The following is a 19,960-nucleotide window of genomic DNA, read 5'->3' on the forward strand; positions in this document are numbered from 1 at the left end:
TGCTTTCATAATTGTTACCAGAATCGCTTGTTTTTTTTTAGTCAGGCTACTTCTTTCCTAATTTTGTTTTCATTCAAAACAGCTTCCAAAAAACAGCCATTCTTTTAAACAAATATATTCTGATGTTTTGTCCCATAAGTGTGTTGTAATAAATTGAATACTACCAGAACCCTCAAAATATGACCAATTTTTCAGATTCAGTGGCGATCAATATGTCAAGAACATGCTTACTATATAATTTTACTATAATGACTTCATGGTAAATTGTATAAGGGTTTCACCAGAAGGCACTTTATCATTCTTCCCACAACTGTAGCAAATTAATTTTATACCAGATTACAACTGTACTTAAACTAAAAGATTTTAATGCTGGGAACAGAATTCCCTCTCCAAATTATCTTAAATTAGCCCAAAATTGTGGTCGGTATGCTTTTACTACAAATACCTTGCTAGTTACTATACTATAATATGTATGTTACCGTTAATTTCCTAAGGGCACAGTTTAGGAGTTCAGAGTCTTTGGAGACCCCCATTCGGTGGCAATGTGCAGTACAGCATCCAGGAAGCAACATCCCGGTCCATGGGAGTCGAGCCAGACATCACCAATCCGAACTGAATTATATCGCGTTTCCACAAAAAAGGAAAGAAATAAAACGCATTAATGACCACGCTTAGCCCACCTTTATGACTTCCCCAGATGACAAGAGTTTTTCCTGGAGGCAGATAGGCCCGTTGTCTGAGCTGTCTAGGAAAAAATGCCGACTGATGTATTCATCTGATGGACGCGACGCGGATGTTTGTCTCTTCTACGTGAGCGGCGAATTCTTCGCGATGGACGCGCGCTGTGCGCATTCAGGTATGATGTGACATCACTTATTTTATTCGTTTGTATGTTACTCTGTTGGTATGTAAAGCTAATTTAGCTAGCCAGCTAGCTGTCAACGATGACACACATGGTAAACATGAATAGACGTTTTGTACTGTACTGTGGTGTTGTGTCAGTCACGCGCTTAATTCTTTTGGTCCTTCAAAAAATACTGCATTAATATTGAACAACTCGTCATTGTTCTGTCCATTTGTAAAAAAAATTGAATGGCTTTTTTAAAGTAAAATGACAGTGGTGCCCACCAAGCCTATATGTACATGAAGTCCAACAAGCAGTTTGGCCATGTTTTTGGTGGACTGCATGGTTACCTTGCGTATTTCCATAGTTTTACAACAAATATCATGGTATAACTATAATTATTGTTGTGAGACAATGCTAAGTTTGTGGTTAACTATGGTTTTACCAGGTGGTCCTCTCTGTGATGGAGATATTGAGGAGGCTGATGTTCTTCAGGTTTTCTGTCCTTGGCATGACTATGACTTCAACCTCAGGACAGGGAAATCAAGCACAGGTTTACAGGTAAACACTTAAAAATGTAACTCATAACTCAAAATTTGATCTTTACATATCATAATTTGTACTTTAAATGTATATAAAATACATAACTTACAACAGTCTCCTGAGTCCAGTTATGTTGCATTGTCTTGAATCAACGTGATGCCCTCATTGGCAGAAGATGATCATTCCATTGCTCCAAAACCTTTACTTGCCAGTTAAGGGAAACCAGCCATTTAAACATTATTAGTTTGGACTGAGAGAGCAATAGTCTGTAATTCAGCGTTCCCGGCAATGTTTTTGCATTCAAACCACATTTGTTGTTCCATCACTTTAATTACGTGCTACACTAAACATTATCTCACACAGTAGTGGATTACACATCAACAGAATCGTACAGAAATGAGCACCGCCAAACAGGCATGTGGAAAGTCTCATTTCTACGAATCGAGCCGCTCTCATTTTGGCATTCTTTTCAATATAGTCGAACATCTGCTCTTTCACTAAATGAAAAACTCTCACATTGGGAACGTAAATAATCGGCTGGTTAGATGTTACGGTGACCTCAGTCCAATCAATATAAAGAAAAGATTTGGTAAAACAATCCTCGCTGGGGGGCTCGGTGCCTTGAAATCTTCAGATTTTAGACAACGGTCCCAGTTCCCACCACTACTTACCATAAGCCATGCTTGTATATCACTTTTTTAGCATCAGGATTTCATCTACATCTGCAGAAATAACGCCGTGCAGGCATCCTCAGTGTTTTTCATCAATCTCTATTTTTTACTTTTCCTTTGTTTTAGCAACAGGTTTATGAAGTGAAATTGGAGGACGGTACTGTGTACGTCAAGCACGCCAGTGATCTGTCATTGCAGCCTTTCAGCCTGGTCAAAGAGAACTAAAGAACCATCAGTTTGTATGTATCACTTGCGAAACATTCAAAAATGAAAAAGTGGCTCATTTGACTAAACGTCTTTAATGCAGTTAACTTTTATTTGACAAATATAGTATTCATTTGTTAAATGGTTCCCAATACAAATGACTTGAAATGCCACTTTGATAAACGACACAATTCATTTTCTGATAATACTGTATTTTTTTAATATGAATATCTTCAAAGTTGTAAGATGTTTAGTGAACTCAGGGATAATGTGCTCAATGTGGTTATCGCAACTTAGTCAAAATTTGAACTAAATTAGCCTTGATTCAGATGCATAATTGTAAACACTCATTTATTATAAAATATCATTATAATATTACATTCCATGAATGCTTTAACAATAATGCAAAATGAAATACATTTAAGCTGCTGAACACCGAAACAAGCTTGCATACATCAAACAGTGCTTAAAAGCTGCCATTTTGCTAAGTCTTACACTATAGACATAGTAGCCTAGTTTTTGGTCAGGAATCTAATATATTTAGTTATAAAAATTCTAAATGTTTCCATTATAAAAACGGTGGATTAACATGTCATGCGCGCTTTGGTTTAAGTGAGGAAAGAGACTTGGATGATGATTTTTTTAAAACTACACTGTAAATGGATAGAATGTGTTTATTTATGTAAGATTAAAATAAATAGGGCTGTCAAACGAATAATAGTGATTTATCGCATCCAGAATAAAAGTTTGTGTTTACATAATGTATGTCTGTGTACTGTGCATATTAATTTTGTATTTATAAACACATACACATACATGCGAGCTGTATATTTAAGAAAAATATAAAAATTAACAAACGTTTATATAAATACATCTAAATAAATACAAAATACATATAAATACAAAATGAATAGGCACAGTAAACAGACATATACAGTATTATGTAAACACAAACTTTTATTCTGGATGCCATTAATTGTTTGACAGCCCTAAAAATAAATAAATAAACAAACAATTACAAAGTAATGACTATTGGGCCCCCTAGTGTTCTGGTACCTGACATACTCTGCACCCACCGAAATTGCATCTTTGATTCGACCTTTGCAATGTTTAGTCATTGGCTTTCAGGAAAGGACAGCCATTAACATCTGTTGAGAATGCAAATATAATCCCCTTTCACAATTTAATTAGATTTTTTCGTTTCAATTATTTTAAAATGTTTACATGTCTTACAAACTTGTGTTGATGCCTTCATATAATTTCTAGTCTTCTTTAATTTATTATCTTCACCATGTCATAAGTTATATTATGTTGTATTTATGTTTAATATAATAAAAACAATGTGAACAGAACGTGTTTGGAAGAGATCTTTATTTACATTCCAGAAAAATGGACATACACATTGTATTCCACAATGGGGTATATGCACACGAACCGATGACGACCTTCCGCTAAAATCTCTGCCAGCTCTGTTACATCCGGCGTCATAGGGAACAATGGCGTTTCACTTCAGGATGCACATAGGATTACGATCAACAACGTGAGTCTAATTATTCAAACACGCCATACGTCGACAACCAAAAAGGAGAAGCACTTCAGGCTATCCGTTTCAAGGTACATCAACAAATATGACAAAAAAGGAAAGTGAACTTTTGCGCTTACTAGAGGCATGATCACAGAGGCACTTAAAAATGCTCACCCGTAGTGCTGTCTGTTCGCCGAAATTTGAACGTTTTCTTACATTGTTATCACTTGGTGAAAAATTCCCTTAGTGCTATGCGAGCGGAAGTGACCTAGCTGGCAGCGATTTTAGCGGAAGTACGTCATCGTCCCGTGTGCATATACCCTATTTACACATAAAACTGGCTTTTGAGAATGCAAGACGGGTAATTTCAGGCACTTTCATTTACATTCTTATGGATTTTTCAGGAATTGATTTATGTAACATGTTCAAGAAGCAGGCATCTATTCAACTTTCGGATCGCAATGGAGACAACGGTAGTGTTAGCAACACATTTTGCCAAAGGAGATTCCTGGAAAAGTTATACTCTCCCTGAGACCATCCCGACAGTTGAACAGAGGACAAACACTCTTTTGACAGAAAACTGCGGAGGCCAACTAAGTTTTAGCACCATTTTCATTCAGTATCCTCCCACTGATCTCTAGCTTGCCTATGAAGAAAAAGCAGTACAGATTGTAGACCAAAGATGCTGTAATTGGATATATTACAAAATTACAAAGGTTTAGATAAAGTTATTCAAGTTACATTTGTATGACTCAGAATCAGGTGAGACTGTCTGGGACGGAAACATTATTAACTTGTTTAAAGATATGTGCTTTGGTTATAGCAAAAAACTGGAAAGAATGTAGATGAACATGATGTCCACGGCACCACTCGACTTATGGGTAAAAATGCTTTTTATGATACATTATATATACTTTTCACATGAAAAATCTTTTACAATTACGTCTGGACTAAGCATTACAACTTTGCACTTTTTGGTACAATTTTGTTTTTATATTTCATAGAATATTTAATTTGATTTTACTCCATAGTGTTGTTTAAACTTGACCCACATTAAGCTACCCATCTCTTGATACACAGGAAATTAACTTTTGCACCATTATTTATTCAAACGTGCCTTTAATCCCACAATGCAATTTGAAGCCTTAAAATCTCTTGCTAGCCTGTGTTGGTGCAAACCATAAAGGGATTAGAGATGAATTACAATAATGAAATCCAATTTGCAACGCTACCCACAAAAAGTATTTCAATAAATACAGTTGACCAGCGGCTTCTCTGATTCGTTAAATGTTTAAAAGACGCAGTTGGATTTTTAAAACAGTTTTCGAACAATCCCAGGGATACTTCATAAACTGCAACTGTGTTTGTTGCATTGTCAGCTGGCTGAATATGAGAAGAGGTTGCTTTTGCTTGGCAAGATACTCAGATTCCCACGCATGGAGTAATTTGAAAATCAGATATACACTTACTAAGGGATTGCCCAACGTTTTAAACAGACCTATGGTTGATTGGCTCATAACATAGACTATTTTTGTTAGGGCTCTCAAGTCATTGGAACAAAATATTGCACTAGAAAAAAACAAGACAGAGACCCACAAAAAACTATATACAATCAGTTTTATCATACGAGTAGAACACCTGCACTGTGTTTTCATAACAAAAGAAGACTTTTAATTAGGCCAGCCATAACAGTTTTGCCATATTGTAGTTTGTGTTTGAAGTTATGCTGTAGGACCATAATATCATTGATTACGTCTCACCGCAGATTTGTTTAGTTTGAAAATCCGTTTTGCTAAAGGATGCTGTTTTTGGCTGGGGTCAGTGGTGGTTTGGTCAGACTGAAGGGTGGCTAAATCGTAACTGGAATGTCTTTGCGGCCTCAAGTTTGCTTTATTGCATCCAGTTTTTTTAACATACAATGTCAACGACAACAAAAGTTAGCAGCCATCACATCTGACCTCAACCCCTTGTTTGGCTTACTGTCAGACACTGGTAGAAACTGGTAAAGGGTTGTCTACATAAAGATTGATGTTGACTGTACTGCTGTCACAAACTTTGAAATAATTAAAATAAATAAAATCATCCAGGATGAGCCTTTTAACCGGTTTGCACTGATCATACAAGAAAAATCAGTAACACTTTATTTGAAGGGAGGTTCATAAGACTGACACGACACCTTCATAATCTAAAGGAGATTTTATGCACGTCTATGACAACTGTCATTAAGTGTCATTCGCTGATTTATGTCATTTTTAATGCAAAGATGACATTGTTTGAGTTGTCTTTGTTATGACAACTTGACATAAAGCAATACATCATAACCTGTCAGTGTCTTTGTCATGACAACTTGACATTACCAAGACAACATAACCTGTCATAAACATGTTAATTCGTACCACTGTAGTTGAGGTCAAGAAAAGTATTCATGACACTGTTATAAAACCATTTTTTCATACCAAACCATACCAAACAATGTCATCTTTGCATTAAAAATGACACAAATCAGCGAATGACACTTAATGACAGTTGTCAGAAACATGCATAAAATCTTCATATTCATGACATGTGTCATGTCATGATTATGAAGGTGTCATGTCAGTCTTATGAACACACCTTCAAGTAAAGTGTTACCGAAACATCTTAATGCAGTAAACTTTGAGTAGGGAACTGTGAGACGACAGTTCTCCATACTCAAGAAGCAAGAGTTTAAATGTGTTCAGATAAATCAAGTCTGAATTCACCAGGCTGACCAAGTTGTGGATTTCGATAGCAGGTTTTGTAAACCTTTCTTCTTTGTTCTCTTAAACCCGAAAGACCTAAACGAAAATAACAAACATAAACGTGATTGTGGTTAAAGTTGTAATGTTTAATATTTCCTGTGTATACAAAGTTTAGAAAACTCACCTAGAGGAAGATCTACTTTCTTGGTTGTGTCCTTGAAATGGGTCGTCTTCTGTTAGTGTTCGTGGCTCTGCGGTTCTGGCTCCTGCCCTGTTGGCCGAACGGATAGGCCACCATTTGGGTTGACCCTCGTCTGACTTGAAGTCCTTGGGACTCCCTCATCTCCCGGGCCATCTGTGTTAGTGTTAGGCCAGGATTTGTTTGCAAGCGCTGAAATAAACTCTCACGATTCACAGTTCTTTTGGGGCAGCTGAAAGTAAGTGCCACTCCAGTATTTGACTTCATCTCCCTGGAAAAACCATCTGAGGTGCCATCAAAGCAACGGCCTATGGCGATCTCTTTTGCAACGCGTGGGTTCTGGTCTGTGACGGTGTATATTCCGTAATTGTGTCCTAGGGGATCAACAGGAGCTAACATATTAAATGCGTGAGACTCATTGTTTTGAAGAGCAGGTGGGTGCTTTATGAGATACTCTTGCAGGAGGTTGTTGATGCCTATCCGACGGCAATTGGCTTGCGGGATGATGGAAATGACTGTCCTGTCGACAGTATCTAGATCAAAAAGCATCCCGCTACACTTAAATTCAAGACAAGCGGCGGAGGTGTTCGGTTGGTGTAAGTCACGGGTGCTTCGAATGTCTCTAATGCCATACATCTGACCTCTGGTCTGAGGGTGAGTGCCACCAAGGTTCCTTGACCTCACCATGATTTCTGAAGCTCCTTGAATTTTAACTTTGATGTAGCAAGCCCTGAACTCCTGCGGGTTTGGCCACCAGGAAAGATAATCCCCAGTCCATGACGTGAGGTCGCTCTCTTCAAAAGGCACCACGTTATACTCGTATTTATCTTTTTCAACACGGAAAAAGCGAAAGTGGTTGGCAGCAACAGGTGCATTTTCACATGTAATTAAATTCTGGTAGGGATATATTGGCCCGTTCGTTTCATCAAAATTATTAGGGTTGGGTTTGGCTAGGTTAATTTGGAATGCCGTTTTTTTAAGTGCCGGATCTTCGTGATCCGATCTCTGGTAATCCAATTTCCCCAAGTATGGCTGAGACACACCAATAATGTTTGGGTTCATTTTTGGTGATGAGGGAGCTGCTTCCAGTTCCTCACCCCCCATTAAGGCTGTGATGTAAGCGGTGTATGCGTCAGCTCTCTGAGCATCGCAGAAGGCTGGCAGACAAGCACCATTTGGTCCTGTTATCACACTGTCAAAGCGACCCCAGGCCCTCGGATTTGATGAGTAGCCAGGCTTGGGCTCCAGGTTTATCAGGTTTATAACCACTCCTTCTAGTTGCTCAGAGGGTAGGAACTTGTCGCTCATATATGCCCGCACCTTGACATAACATCTGCGATTTTCAGGTACATCCAGGTTGAACATCCTACGTTCCCTGATTTCCATATTTCCTATCAGGAATGTGCGCTCCTCTCTTTTGTTCCTCCCATTACCAGTGATTGTAGTTTGTTTGGGCTGAAAGCCACTCTCCTCCTCCCAAATGCCTGTGTCCGGATGAAGGGACCAGAGTTTCATAGCAGGGATATGCTCCTGCATTTTGACATGCTCTGTATCAAGGAGGACCTGGACTCCGCCGGCACCTAGAACCTCCTGGTTTTTCTCATCTCGGAAATCAACCGAAAACATTCCATATGTCCTGAGAGGAAGCATTTCTCCCTCATCGTCAACAAAGTTGAGGTCACCCGGGGTTGCAGCGGCCGTGGTGATGTTGCGCGGGTCAAGGAACGTGACGCTGGCCTTGACCGTTCCTTCGTACACCTCCCCTGTGTTTTTGTGAAAAGAGTTTGGAGGTATAATCAGCTGACCGATGGGGTCCTCTCCTTCAATTTCTCCTAGATAAATTGTATTAGTTTCTGCAGCGTTGATATCAACAGGTTCCTGCTTTCTCATCACTTTTACATCGTGATAGACCGACCCTCCTCTCTTGTCAAAGATGAAGACTTTAATTGTATCGATGAACTTCTGAGAGGGGTCCACAAAGTTTACCACAAGTCGCTGCGTGTCTGGAGAAACCTGAATTGTGAACCCACCCTGATATCCTGTCGTGCCTACCCGTTCTTTACCCAAGTAAATGTGTCCGAAACGCAAGGGTTCGTCATCATCCGCTGCAACCACCCTTCCACGTACAAGCACTTTGGGCTCCACGCAAGTCTGACACCCACACTCCTTCACAACCTTGATAGGCAGGTTGTACCGGCCACACTTGATCTCTCGAGGCTCCATTTGTTTAACCCCACAGCAGAAGCCGGATCCGTCTTTGCAGCGCATGTCAAAGTCCAATGACCCAGGACATTTGTTGTGTGGACAGCGACCTGCATTGTAAAACTTGGAGTCTGTTCTAGGCTGCCTGCAGTCGGAGGGCAATTTGATCAGGTGAGTTTCAGGTGTAGCATTGCATGCTGGTGTCCCTTTAGCTGTGAAACATGAAATTTGAGGTTAGGGCGCTACATTTTCCAGGCATACAGAACATTTATGGAAGTGTACAAAAACATAGGGGTGGTTAATTTCATAATTTCTTTTTAATTTCATGAAAGTGTTTACAGAGGAATAAACCATTGTATAAAGATGATCAATCAAAACATGTTGGCTCACTTAACTACAAAAAAAAGTAATGTGACTGAAAGGTTTTGAAAAGCCAAAAAAACTTCTTGAAGAGGGTCTTAGTGTGTTTACTGCAAGAATGTAACTCTTGGACAGATGCTGTGTTTCTTTATTATGTAAGAATTGCAAAAAATATTAAACACAGCAGTTGATCTCACTAATCAACTATTAGGTTATGGGGCGGTTGCCATGTCATATTGCTATTATGACATATACTTATGATGTCATTGTGGAGTTTAATGTCTCCATGTTACTGACTTGAGTTATTATTGCAACATTACTACTGTACTGTAAATGTGGTTCATTTATTCATAAGAACTTTGTTTTTCCTTGTAAACCGACGCTTATTCGAGACCGCAGCCATGTAATTTCATTTGAGGTTGTGAAATCTAATTTACGGAAAACTTTCCCACTGTAACAGTTGTTTAGAAGCAGGAGCAAATACAAAATACATTAATCAACCTCCATTAAGTATCCTGCTGTGACAGGTGGTAGAATTTCATATGCCACAATGATTAAGAAGTGGAGAAGATTCCTCAGACGAAACCTAGCGCTGATTGCTTTAGCACAGTTCTTGGCAGAATCTTCCTGACAATCTATGTCTCGGGTAACAAGCATCATGGGAATTTACATTTTGTGTAGTGGTTTGCGTGAATCTGAAAATGCATACTTGTCTGAGAGTAAAACACAGGATTTATTGTCAAGCTTGGATTTCACTTTCATAGGAGAGAACTCTAAATGGCTGAGATTTAATGATTTTAGAGTCGGCCCACTGTGACCTTTTGGCAGTTGTACCTCGTTTAGAAATCAGTCTTTCTACCAGCTTAAACATTATGAAAGACTGTACTCTACATTAGAAGCTGTAATAGTATTTAATGGGGTTATTTTTCGTCTTCAAAAACATTTAGCAAAAACGCTATATTGACCTTTCCATGTTCACCAATAAAATGGTTCTGCACTTACCAAAAACAGTGAGAAGGGCTGATGTAGACTTGATGCTTCCTGCTGGACTGGTTGCTTTGCAGTGATACCGTCCTGACTGTTCTTGTTTCAGGTCCCGCAATATTATTTTTTCATCATACTTGTATATGGCACGATCCAGTAAAGTTCCATTGTGGTACCTTGAAATCAAACAAAGTGATATCTTCAATAAACTAAGACAATACTGGGAAAAAATGTAATGAAATGCCATTGTTTCTCTACCAGTAATATTTGTCAGGTTTAGGCATTCCAGTTGCTGTACAGCAAAGACTTGCACGCTGTCCCTTGTACCGTACTTTGTCCTCTGGATGCTTCACAATATAAGGTTTCTCTGATAGGTGAAAAACAGAGGAACCACTAATGCAATATCTTTGATACACTCTTTGGAAAAAAGCTTATTAAATCAAAGTGGCATTCCCATGTAACATACATGAAAATTAAAATTAAAATTTAAGCATCACTAATGCAAATGTTATTTGCATTTTGGTTAATTCTTTCAATATACGTACCTGAGGATCGTAAGATGGCCCGTACCCAGAATGTATCAGTGCTGTTACTGAAAACAGGGACCGTGACAGGAGCAAACTTCTCTTTGCTGACAATTACTTTGGTCTCCAGGGTGGAACATAGCTCATCAATCTTAAACTGACCCTGGGCATCAGTTTGAGCACGGATGATTTTGGCTTGGTTGGCTAGAGCCACTGTAGCATTAGCCACTGGTACACCTGTGACACTGAAGACCTCCCCGTGTAATGTCGGTCCTTGACAGATACAGTAGCTGCAGTCATTACTGGGACGCCCCACAGTACAGTCAAGTTTACACGCCACTGTAAAACACACAACACGGCTTTTTAACAGTAAAAGATACAACGGGTTTTCAGAGTTTGTGACTTTTGTCATACACGATACCTGGACATGCGTTTCCACACTTCTGGACCTCTGTGGGTCGTCCTGTGCACTGGATCTTGGTTGAAGATCTGTGACAGTTTCTTCGTCTTGTCCTGCGACCTTTCCCACAGGTCACCGAGCAAGCGCTCCAGGAACCCCAGTTGCTCCACATGGCTGTTTATTCAAAGGACAATAGTGGTGAATTAAAGAGACAGTTTAGCTTTAGCAGAACAACAAAATGTATACATATTTGGAACAACTTGAGGATGAGTAAATGATGACAGAATTTCCCTACCCCTTAAACATACGTGATAGCAAATTGTGTCAGATAGGTAAACTGCATTCTAAAGCAGCTTTGCCAGTGTGGTTGCATTGATTTTCTGATCAAAGAAAATGAGGCAATACACACACAGGACCATGTTTCGGTTAAGCGAGCTAATTTGGGCACCATATGTGTCATGTAAATGTCAGTGGGATGTGATTGCGCTCGAGAAAATAAAGCTCATATTTGAGTCAAGTGCTGCCAGCTGATTTAGCCGTATGACATGTGGACACATCTGATGTCATAAGCAAACAATGAGCTTGCAACATCACACTGCTGTCTATTAATACTGTATCCAATCCTGCTGAATACAACTGAGAGAAATGAAGGCCTGGGAATTCATGTTATGAGAAGTTTATCCTAAAAATGTGCTTTTATCCAAAGTGAGCGGCGTTATGAAGAACATATTCCAATAACCATCAAGCTACAGGAAAACTGTTAAGACTTATACCTTGGCATGGCGGGGTCGAACACTCTCTCCGCTCTACTTGAGGACCCACGCAGATGGGAGAAAGCAGTAACGGAAGAGGCTGCGTGCTCATGCATTTCCTCTGACGAACTTGGATTCCGACATCATTACAGGCGGTGGCAGAGCAAGGCGTCCACCCGCCCCATTCGGTCCAGAAGGAGTGAACTTAAGTGACAAAAAGCAACAGTCATCCAACCTCATCTCTCCAACAGACAAATGCACACTCATATGCCTCCATATGGAATACACTTTACTGCGTTGATGGATTGTGTCTTGACTAATTGTACCTGGCGGACACTGGAATCGCACATGGTAGTTGGAGCAACTGCGGCCATATGGCTGCTCCTTATTGATGCACCAGAAGCCTTTCTCCAGACTGGAATGTACCACCTCCCCTGTATCCGCAGCTGCGACCCAGTCTGTGGTACGGGCCTCCATGGCTACAGGTCGTGCACATACCCTTTCCCGATAGTAGAAGCGAATGGCCTCCAACCTCTCGTAGTCCCCATTTCCTCCTGGATGATCGATGTTAAACCAGGATGTCCACTCGGTCACGCCTGCGTTAACCAGAACAGACAACAGTAAGACATTTATGAGAACGATCTGGCGTTGCCAATGACCCAGTGATGGGCACTTGAGTGATTTCCGTCAAATTTCTGCATCGCTTTTGTCTGCTCGTTTTACTTTGTCCCAAAAAATCTGACACAAGTGCTTATTGCTTCGTGTCACGATCTCCTGTGAGAAATAGGAACTGGATGAGGTTATTCAAGTCAAATCTTTCTGAATTGTCTCAATACAGGCAACTTATTCTCTCGGTCAAATGAAGAGCATGTGTAAACTCATTTGTACTTCAAACAGTCAATGTTTTGTTTTAGCAATAAAGTGGCGAACAGTTTACATCATGATGGTTCGTTTAATGAAGACGGATTACTCCAGAAATCCAGATTATTTCATTGCTTACATCACTTTTTAAAATCCAACTTTTCGTATCATCAAAAAGATCCGAAGTGTGGTTTGGATGGAGTCGAACACTGCAAATGAGTTGATTTAACCATAACTACCTGTGGTCTGTGGTTCTAAGAAGCTGTTGTACGCCAGTTTTCTGTTCCTGTCTGTTTGGTTTAATCTTCGAAGATGTGAGCTGTCCCAGATAGGCCCTGTGAGAAAGCAACATTTATTACATCGTACTCGACACAAAAAGGTGCTACCAAAGGAAAACTGGCTGCTTATTGAATTACCGAAATCTGCAACCCTTTAGGGACTAATAAAATCTGCTCTTAAAATGTGTTGAGAATTGGTTGATCTATTACAGTCCGATATCATTTCAGTGTTAAAGATCGGAACAACGTATTCTCTGCAAGTTCCTTAGACTGCAGACATGTCTGTAAATGTGATTGGAAAATCTTGCTTGGCTTTGCAGTAACTGGAATCTGTGCAAAAGACATTCAATATTAAAGCACTGCCCCAAGGGTGTCTGATTTTATTGTGTGTGTGTGTGTGTGCGCTCTCGGTATTGGTGCCACTGGAGTCCAAGTGGAACGACTGGCCTACTTTTATCAGCTTAGCATTCAGCCGTTTCCTCAGTCTAGTGACCGGCCTGAGCAGGACACACGGTGTCTTGCTGCACCTCTCGAGGTGACACGCCAGAAACTTTGAAACTCACACTGTCACATCTGGAAAGCACAATCGTCTACACAAAAGTAAAACACACAGTGTGCTTCACAAGCGGATTCCCTTCATTCAGAATCAAGCTGGAGACACTTACAAACCAAAGCCCCAAAGAAGAAAAGGCAGGGACAAACACGTTTTCTCATGCTTTCTAGATGAGAAATGATCAGAAAATCTCGCTTCCAAAAGGAAGACAGAAAACCTCCAGTGCTGCATGCGAAGCTCACCGTCCCGTGTGCCGACAGTAAATCCCTGAATTAATTTCCAGAACCTGTTTATAAATGAACAAGTGTAATGTGATAAGGAGATTTGGTCATTGGATGAGGGTTTCATTCAACGTTTTTTTCCCCCAGGGGTGACGTGTCTAGACGTGTAGCCAAGCCTAACATCCTCAAGTAAAAACAGCACAGTGTCTTGACACTGGATCATTACTGGCATTACTCGAAGTACACACACTGAAGCACTTATCTGCAACAGATATGTCAATCAGAAGCTATGCACAACATCACAAGTCTATTTAAAAAGTCTCTCCTGTTGAGTTAGCAGCCATATTTGCAATGAGATGCAATGCAGAAAACAAATAAAAGCATCTATGTTCGCGTAGCTGTGTAGAATACTTACTTAAACAGTATTTAACAGTTAAACAGCACCTGACCCCATAAAGTAGCCATCAATATAACTGCAACAATCATCGGGCCACTCTACTCTAAGACAGAAGAAGTACCGACTTATAATAGAGCGGTGTCTGACCTCAATGGAACCTTGTAATATTCCCACCCAGTTACACTGAGTTATTGGGATCAGGTGGGTGAAACCTATTTGCTTTACAGTGGAAACAATTAGTTAACTGTACCTAAAAATACGCAACAGTCTATTTGGAGCACATCAGTGAACTCCCAACATAGACTGACTCTCTGCCCTCCCATAACAAACAACTCATGACGAGTTTATTTTGGAAGCTGGCTCGCGCACAAGATGCTGCTTATAATTCGGTTCAGCAATTGGATGATTACTTTGTACCAATATTTGTGCCAGGAGTTTTATCCCACAATATAAAGTTCCGTATCATTACTCTTTTAAGACATCTCGCGCCACCTCATAAAGCTTACGGCACTATCCAAGTCATACACAATTAATCCATTCACGCAAGTGTGCCCTTTTATTAAGACATTCCCACTTTTTAATGTGCATTTGGAGTATTGCAGTCCGAGCCAGAAGCGAATCAAGACATTATAAGGTTGGGTTTTATTAAAAGCTCTACGTCAAAGTTGCGGCACAGTGGTTAGCGCGCATGGCCTATATACAGTGAACTATGTTGCTTACGCAGGCAACGTGGGTTTCGATCCCATTTCCACTTGCTGTCGTCTTAATACTTTTCTTTCTTTTTTCTCCTGTCTGAATAAAATCATACAAAGAAACAAAACAATGAAAACATTGTCAAACTTTAACCGTCATTAGTGCTTTATGCAAATCTCCGAATTTTCCAGGCTCTTCCTAAAAGGACATTTCGGCACGTTATGTAATTCCTCACTGACTCTCCCATGCACTTACATGCAGAAAGCACGAAAATGTCTTTAACAGGTCACTGTCTTTGACATCGGCAACAAGCAGGCATTTGTTTGAAATCAAAGGCATTTCATTTAAACAGGCACCGTGCCCGGGTGGTGGTCATGGAAGCGCATTCCACATCCCATCATGCTTTAATGGATGCAAATGAGCGCACTAAAGTGGTTTTGTGAGTGTGTGTGTTTATCCTGGATCGGGAAACATGTGGTAGTAGTTTTGCGCATCTGGCGCGTGTACTGACTGAGGTGTGCTCTAATGGAAGACTCGGATGGTGATCTCTGTCTGACTGGGTTGAGGACAAGATTAAGAGCCATTGACTGTTCCATAGACCCTGAAGTGAATCTCCATTATTCTCAACTAAACCCTTTCATTGTCTCCCTTGTTGTAAATGTTTTAGGTTGTTTAGTTTAGCCGTTAAACAGTTTTTTTTCTATCGTATTGCATGTGTAGAAAAAAAGTGAAGATATCAATAATCTTTATACAGAATTACAGATAAACAGACAAACAAGTTTCGCGCGAACCTAGAAGCGCGTTCAGTCAGGTGTCACGTGACCGCAACATCGCGACGGAGCGCAAGACGTCGCGCATATCGACTTTGATCACTATTTCCCTTTTTCACACCAAAGCAACAGAGATCGACGTTGCTGGGCATCAGGACTTCAGAGCAAAGCGAAGCATCTGGTGAATGAATCGTTAAGAGATTAGAAAGCGGTAATATTTACTTTGGAGCGCTGAAAATGACTCCGCCGTGCCCTGGACGAAACTGGCACAGATACGCGGGTTAGAAGCTCATTACTGGTGACATCTGGTTATTTTAACCCAGATTTTGAGATCCTTAAGGTTTCATATCCTTTAAAGCCTCCAAAGACGTCGCGCGCGATATTTTCCGTGCCACGGGCGCGCGCGCGGAGGCAGAGTCTGTCTGCTCGCGTTGGGAAACAGGTAATAAATTCCAACGAGCGCGAGGTGGACAGGAGGCGAGAGTGAGAGAGAGAGAGAAGGTAAATAAGGAGCAAAGATTAATAAAACCCCGGCGACTTTCCAGTGTTTTGCGACTGTCAGTCTGAAAATAATAAATTCCTCCAGTGTCGTCGCTACATGGTTTCCACAGCAGAGGTTCTTGGGGAGATGCTGGGACAGGATTCAGAATCTGAATGAGTTTACACAAACACTTTTGCGGGAGGAACCAAAGGCTGCTGCACATTTGCCATTAAATATTACATAACAGTGAACTGTGAATGATTTTTCTTTCATAAATGTCAGAATGTACGCCTGTCCTGCCATTTAAAATTCATGCCAGAGTTGTTTTTGAAACTGTGTAAAATCACTTGGAAAATCAACTGTATTATAGTAAAAGTGTAGTAACCATGTTTTGGGGGTAAAAAACATTTGAATTACCATAGTTTTCCCACAAACATCATGGTCTTGCCACAATAAATTGGTTTTACTACAAATAAAACCCCAGTACTATGGTAACTAGCCTTACTATGTTAAACCATGGTAAATTTAGTAAGAGCAATAGAACAAGGTGCCATTTCGACTTGTTTGGGTCTTTGAGATTGAAATCAGTGAAAGTTTGTCAATGTTTGTAAAAAAAACAAATTTGATCACAATTCACATCATCATCACCAGCATCATCTTTCATCAGCATCTTTTTAAATTTACAGCAATAGTTCAAATCTTCCCCTCTAGCTGTATTACATAATATCCCATGTTTTTACAATATCAGACAATAAAAGTAGTCACACAAATTATTAAGCAAGCAAAAATTTTCGTGACTTAACATTACCCTTTCAATACAGTTACAGTGCTCTGCTGTACAACAAACAATCCCGCTGTTTCTGCAAGTCTCAGGTGCTGACAGCTCTGTCCAAACCTTACATAATAAAAAATCGAACTAAATAAATAAAACGTTAAAGCCTTTTACATTACCTTGTGCCAGACACAATACAAACAGAGTAGACAGGACCAATGTCACCACTGGGATGTTCCACATACTGTCACTGACGGGACACTGCTGGTAACAAAAAATAAATAAATAAAAGGGGGAGAAAAAAATGAAAAATAGATAGTTATGTCAAGTTCTTGCGTGACTTGACGGAAAAATCTGAGTTAATTTTCCCGTGTCCTTCAAGTCTGATGGAGTTCTGTGAAGTACCCAGAGTTTTAAAAGACAGGATGGAGTGAAGAGGGGTCCAGCCCGGCCCCCTTTTGCTCGCCATTGGCTGGTGCATTAACATCTGTGTCTTTATATCATTCCAGCAGACAAAGAACAACACACAGATGTAGGAGAAAGGTGAAGGTTGCATCAGAAAAACATTATGTTTTTGTTTTTCATCAAGTTCATTACTTCATCTGCGCGGTTAGGAGGACAATAAATCACATTGTGTGTCTTATGATGTTCCTGGCTGGCATCCTACTTGAAATAGTTGTCAATTTGATTACAAATAAAGACATTAACGCGCAGTATCGTCGGCAGATGATTTCAATTTAAAATTCATTTCGCAGCAGATTTTCATTTATGTTTTGCTATGCCGTGCAACTTTGCAATACAGGGGGGTATCCAGTCTTGCTCCTGGAGGGCCACCGTTGTGCAGACCTTACCGCACAAAAACCACCTCAAACCACCAAAGTTCCAGGATGGCTTGGCGTTAAAGGTGTGTTTGATTAAAGTTGGACTTAAACGCTGCGGCCCTCCAGGAACAGGACTGAACATCCTTGTAGAGCATTTCCGGAATGCTCCTGAAACGTACAACATGACTCATTAACAGACCGTGACATGAAGCACCTGCTTGGTAAAAATAAACAAGCCAAAAGGTGGGTTGTAAACAACGGAATGGTTGACATTTTGTAATACATCATCTGTCACGGATCCCGACTCACAATAACTCTTTCACATTGTTTTAAGGTCCATGTTTTTTGGAGAATCTATTAACAGAAATGCAATATGCAAATGCAATATGTATATAAATACATACCTATGTCTTCAGACGTGTATTAAGACTTTACATAATGAAGCGTTGTTTTTATCACCTTCAAATGAGCTATGTCTATCTACATACACCACGGGTCTCCTTGCATGGAATTCACCATGTTGTTTCTACAGTAGCCCTAAACGGACAAACTTCTCTATGCGTTTCGTAAATACATTATTTCCTTCAGCAAAGAAGAAAAATCTTAGTCCCGTGTCAGCCACCGTAGTGCTTCAAAGCGGAGGGGTGGAGTGAGTTTGTTGTAATTCGTAACCTTACCACTAGATGCCACTACATTTTATACACTGGACCCTGTAAATGTTTTTTTTTGTACAATTTGTCAATAGCAGATGGTTTGCTTATATTGAGTCGTAAAATGCAAGATGGCTACGTTGGAATGGGGTGTCTGGTGGGCCAGAGCTCAACACTCAAAACTTTGAAGTCTCATGGCTCATAAGCAGAGGTAATTGTGTCTAACTATTTGTACTGTAAATGTTCCCATGCATGCAACATGTACAGTACGGTCTGGAACAGAACACATGTTCATGGACCAACTTCGATATTATTTTGGCTAAAAGAGTCAATCATGAGGAAAATTTGATATATCGTGTTGCAAATTGAGACATTGTGGTCTGTGACGGGACATTCCTCAAAATGAGTCAAAATCAGAAATCGCGAAGGTCAAAGATGGCAAATGTAATCAAAACCGAATAAACAGCCAAGTATTCAGTGCAAGCACAGACCAAAATATTTTCCCGATTCTTTCAGTCTAAACAGATCTTCATATTTTCCTTGTTACCATATTGACCGCATATGACTTCTCTTGCCTGTCACCTTTTGTAGGCTCCCTATTCTTATTAAATGACAATAAACTTACATTTGGCCTTCAGACGGGGTGGACAGAAATGTAGAATGTGTACTTCAAATATCCCTGTATGTCTTGTCTATAATAAGCTTTGATTTTGGAGGTCGTCATGCCTAATTTTGGGATCTCACGTTTACATCCCTAAATGGCCCACAGGGGCATTTATAATGCGTCATTAAACTGCTACTGCTCACCTACTGTAACCACTCCTCAAACATTCCTTTATATCACCCACGCTTTTTCCTGACTTTCGAGTAAATCTCTGGGAAGAAATAATATACTGTACGGTCTAAAGGTCTTAGCTACCCTTTTGTTCCCAAATATTGGCTAATGGGCCGCATATTCCAATAGCTTGCCGATCCAACACTCCTGGCTAAATAATAACATCCGCATGTTTTCAACTTTGAATTTCCGACATTTGAATTTCAATTAACGTGGAGAACTGTTTTTACATAGATAATTTATTTGAACTTCAGACCTCTCAACTTCATTCAGCTTGTAAACAACTAGGTAAACAAATGTGTACATTGTACAGTAATAACAAAATAATATACACACACGTTTTTCATCGTCAGAATATCGTCGACTAGTTTGTATCGGAGTAACATTGGTTTTTTAGGTGTTGTATACATTCGGAGGCACTATCAGGGTAATGCACTTGGAACATTATCCAACATTAAAGGTGAAGTGTGATTTTTTGCGACAAATTAAAATAAACAATTTGCAGATTGATTTGCTTAAAAAAGCGTAAATGATTTTGTAAACACATTGGATCTGTGATGTTATAAAACAACTCGAAAGGTTTTGTTATGGTGACAATGTTGGCGTAGAAATGACACACTTCACCTTTAAAGATTTTGTGTATTTTTGAATTGGAGACCTCAAGAGACTTAAATGTTTCCTCAATTCTGCAGCTTCAGTT

The 19,960-nt window shown here is 39.9% G+C and overlaps 2 protein-coding genes across 2 annotated transcripts; one reads left to right on the top strand and one right to left on the bottom strand.

Annotated features, from left to right (window-relative positions):
• The first annotated feature begins 438 nt into the window (after positions 1 to 438).
• On the top strand, positions 439 to 3,559 carry si:ch211-212d10.2 (uncharacterized protein LOC557710 homolog). The gene is made up of 3 exons (XM_057325167.1): positions 439 to 856; positions 1,293 to 1,405; positions 2,185 to 3,559. The coding sequence occupies exons 1-3, from the start codon at positions 685 to 687 to the stop codon at positions 2,281 to 2,283; spliced, it is 384 nt and encodes a 127-aa protein (XP_057181150.1). The 5' UTR covers positions 439 to 684; the 3' UTR covers positions 2,284 to 3,559.
• A 975-nt stretch (positions 3,560 to 4,534) lies between these two features.
• cilp2 (cartilage intermediate layer protein 2) lies at positions 4,535 to 19,945 on the bottom strand. The gene is made up of 10 exons (XM_057325164.1): positions 17,134 to 19,945; positions 13,029 to 13,124; positions 12,255 to 12,524; positions 11,950 to 12,132; positions 11,198 to 11,350; positions 10,798 to 11,115; positions 10,511 to 10,619; positions 10,271 to 10,428; positions 6,692 to 9,120; positions 4,535 to 6,603 (listed from the first exon to the last, which is right to left on the bottom strand). Exons 1-9 carry the CDS (start codon positions 17,195 to 17,197, stop codon positions 6,704 to 6,706), a joined length of 3,768 nt encoding a protein of 1,255 aa, XP_057181147.1. The 5' UTR covers positions 17,198 to 19,945; the 3' UTR covers positions 4,535 to 6,603; positions 6,692 to 6,703.
• Between the last annotated feature and the right edge of the window lie 15 nt (positions 19,946 to 19,960).

Source organism: Triplophysa rosa, linkage group LG25 (assembly GCF_024868665.1).
Source record: "Triplophysa rosa linkage group LG25, Trosa_1v2, whole genome shotgun sequence".
Taxonomy (NCBI): domain Eukaryota; kingdom Metazoa; phylum Chordata; class Actinopteri; order Cypriniformes; family Nemacheilidae; genus Triplophysa; species Triplophysa rosa.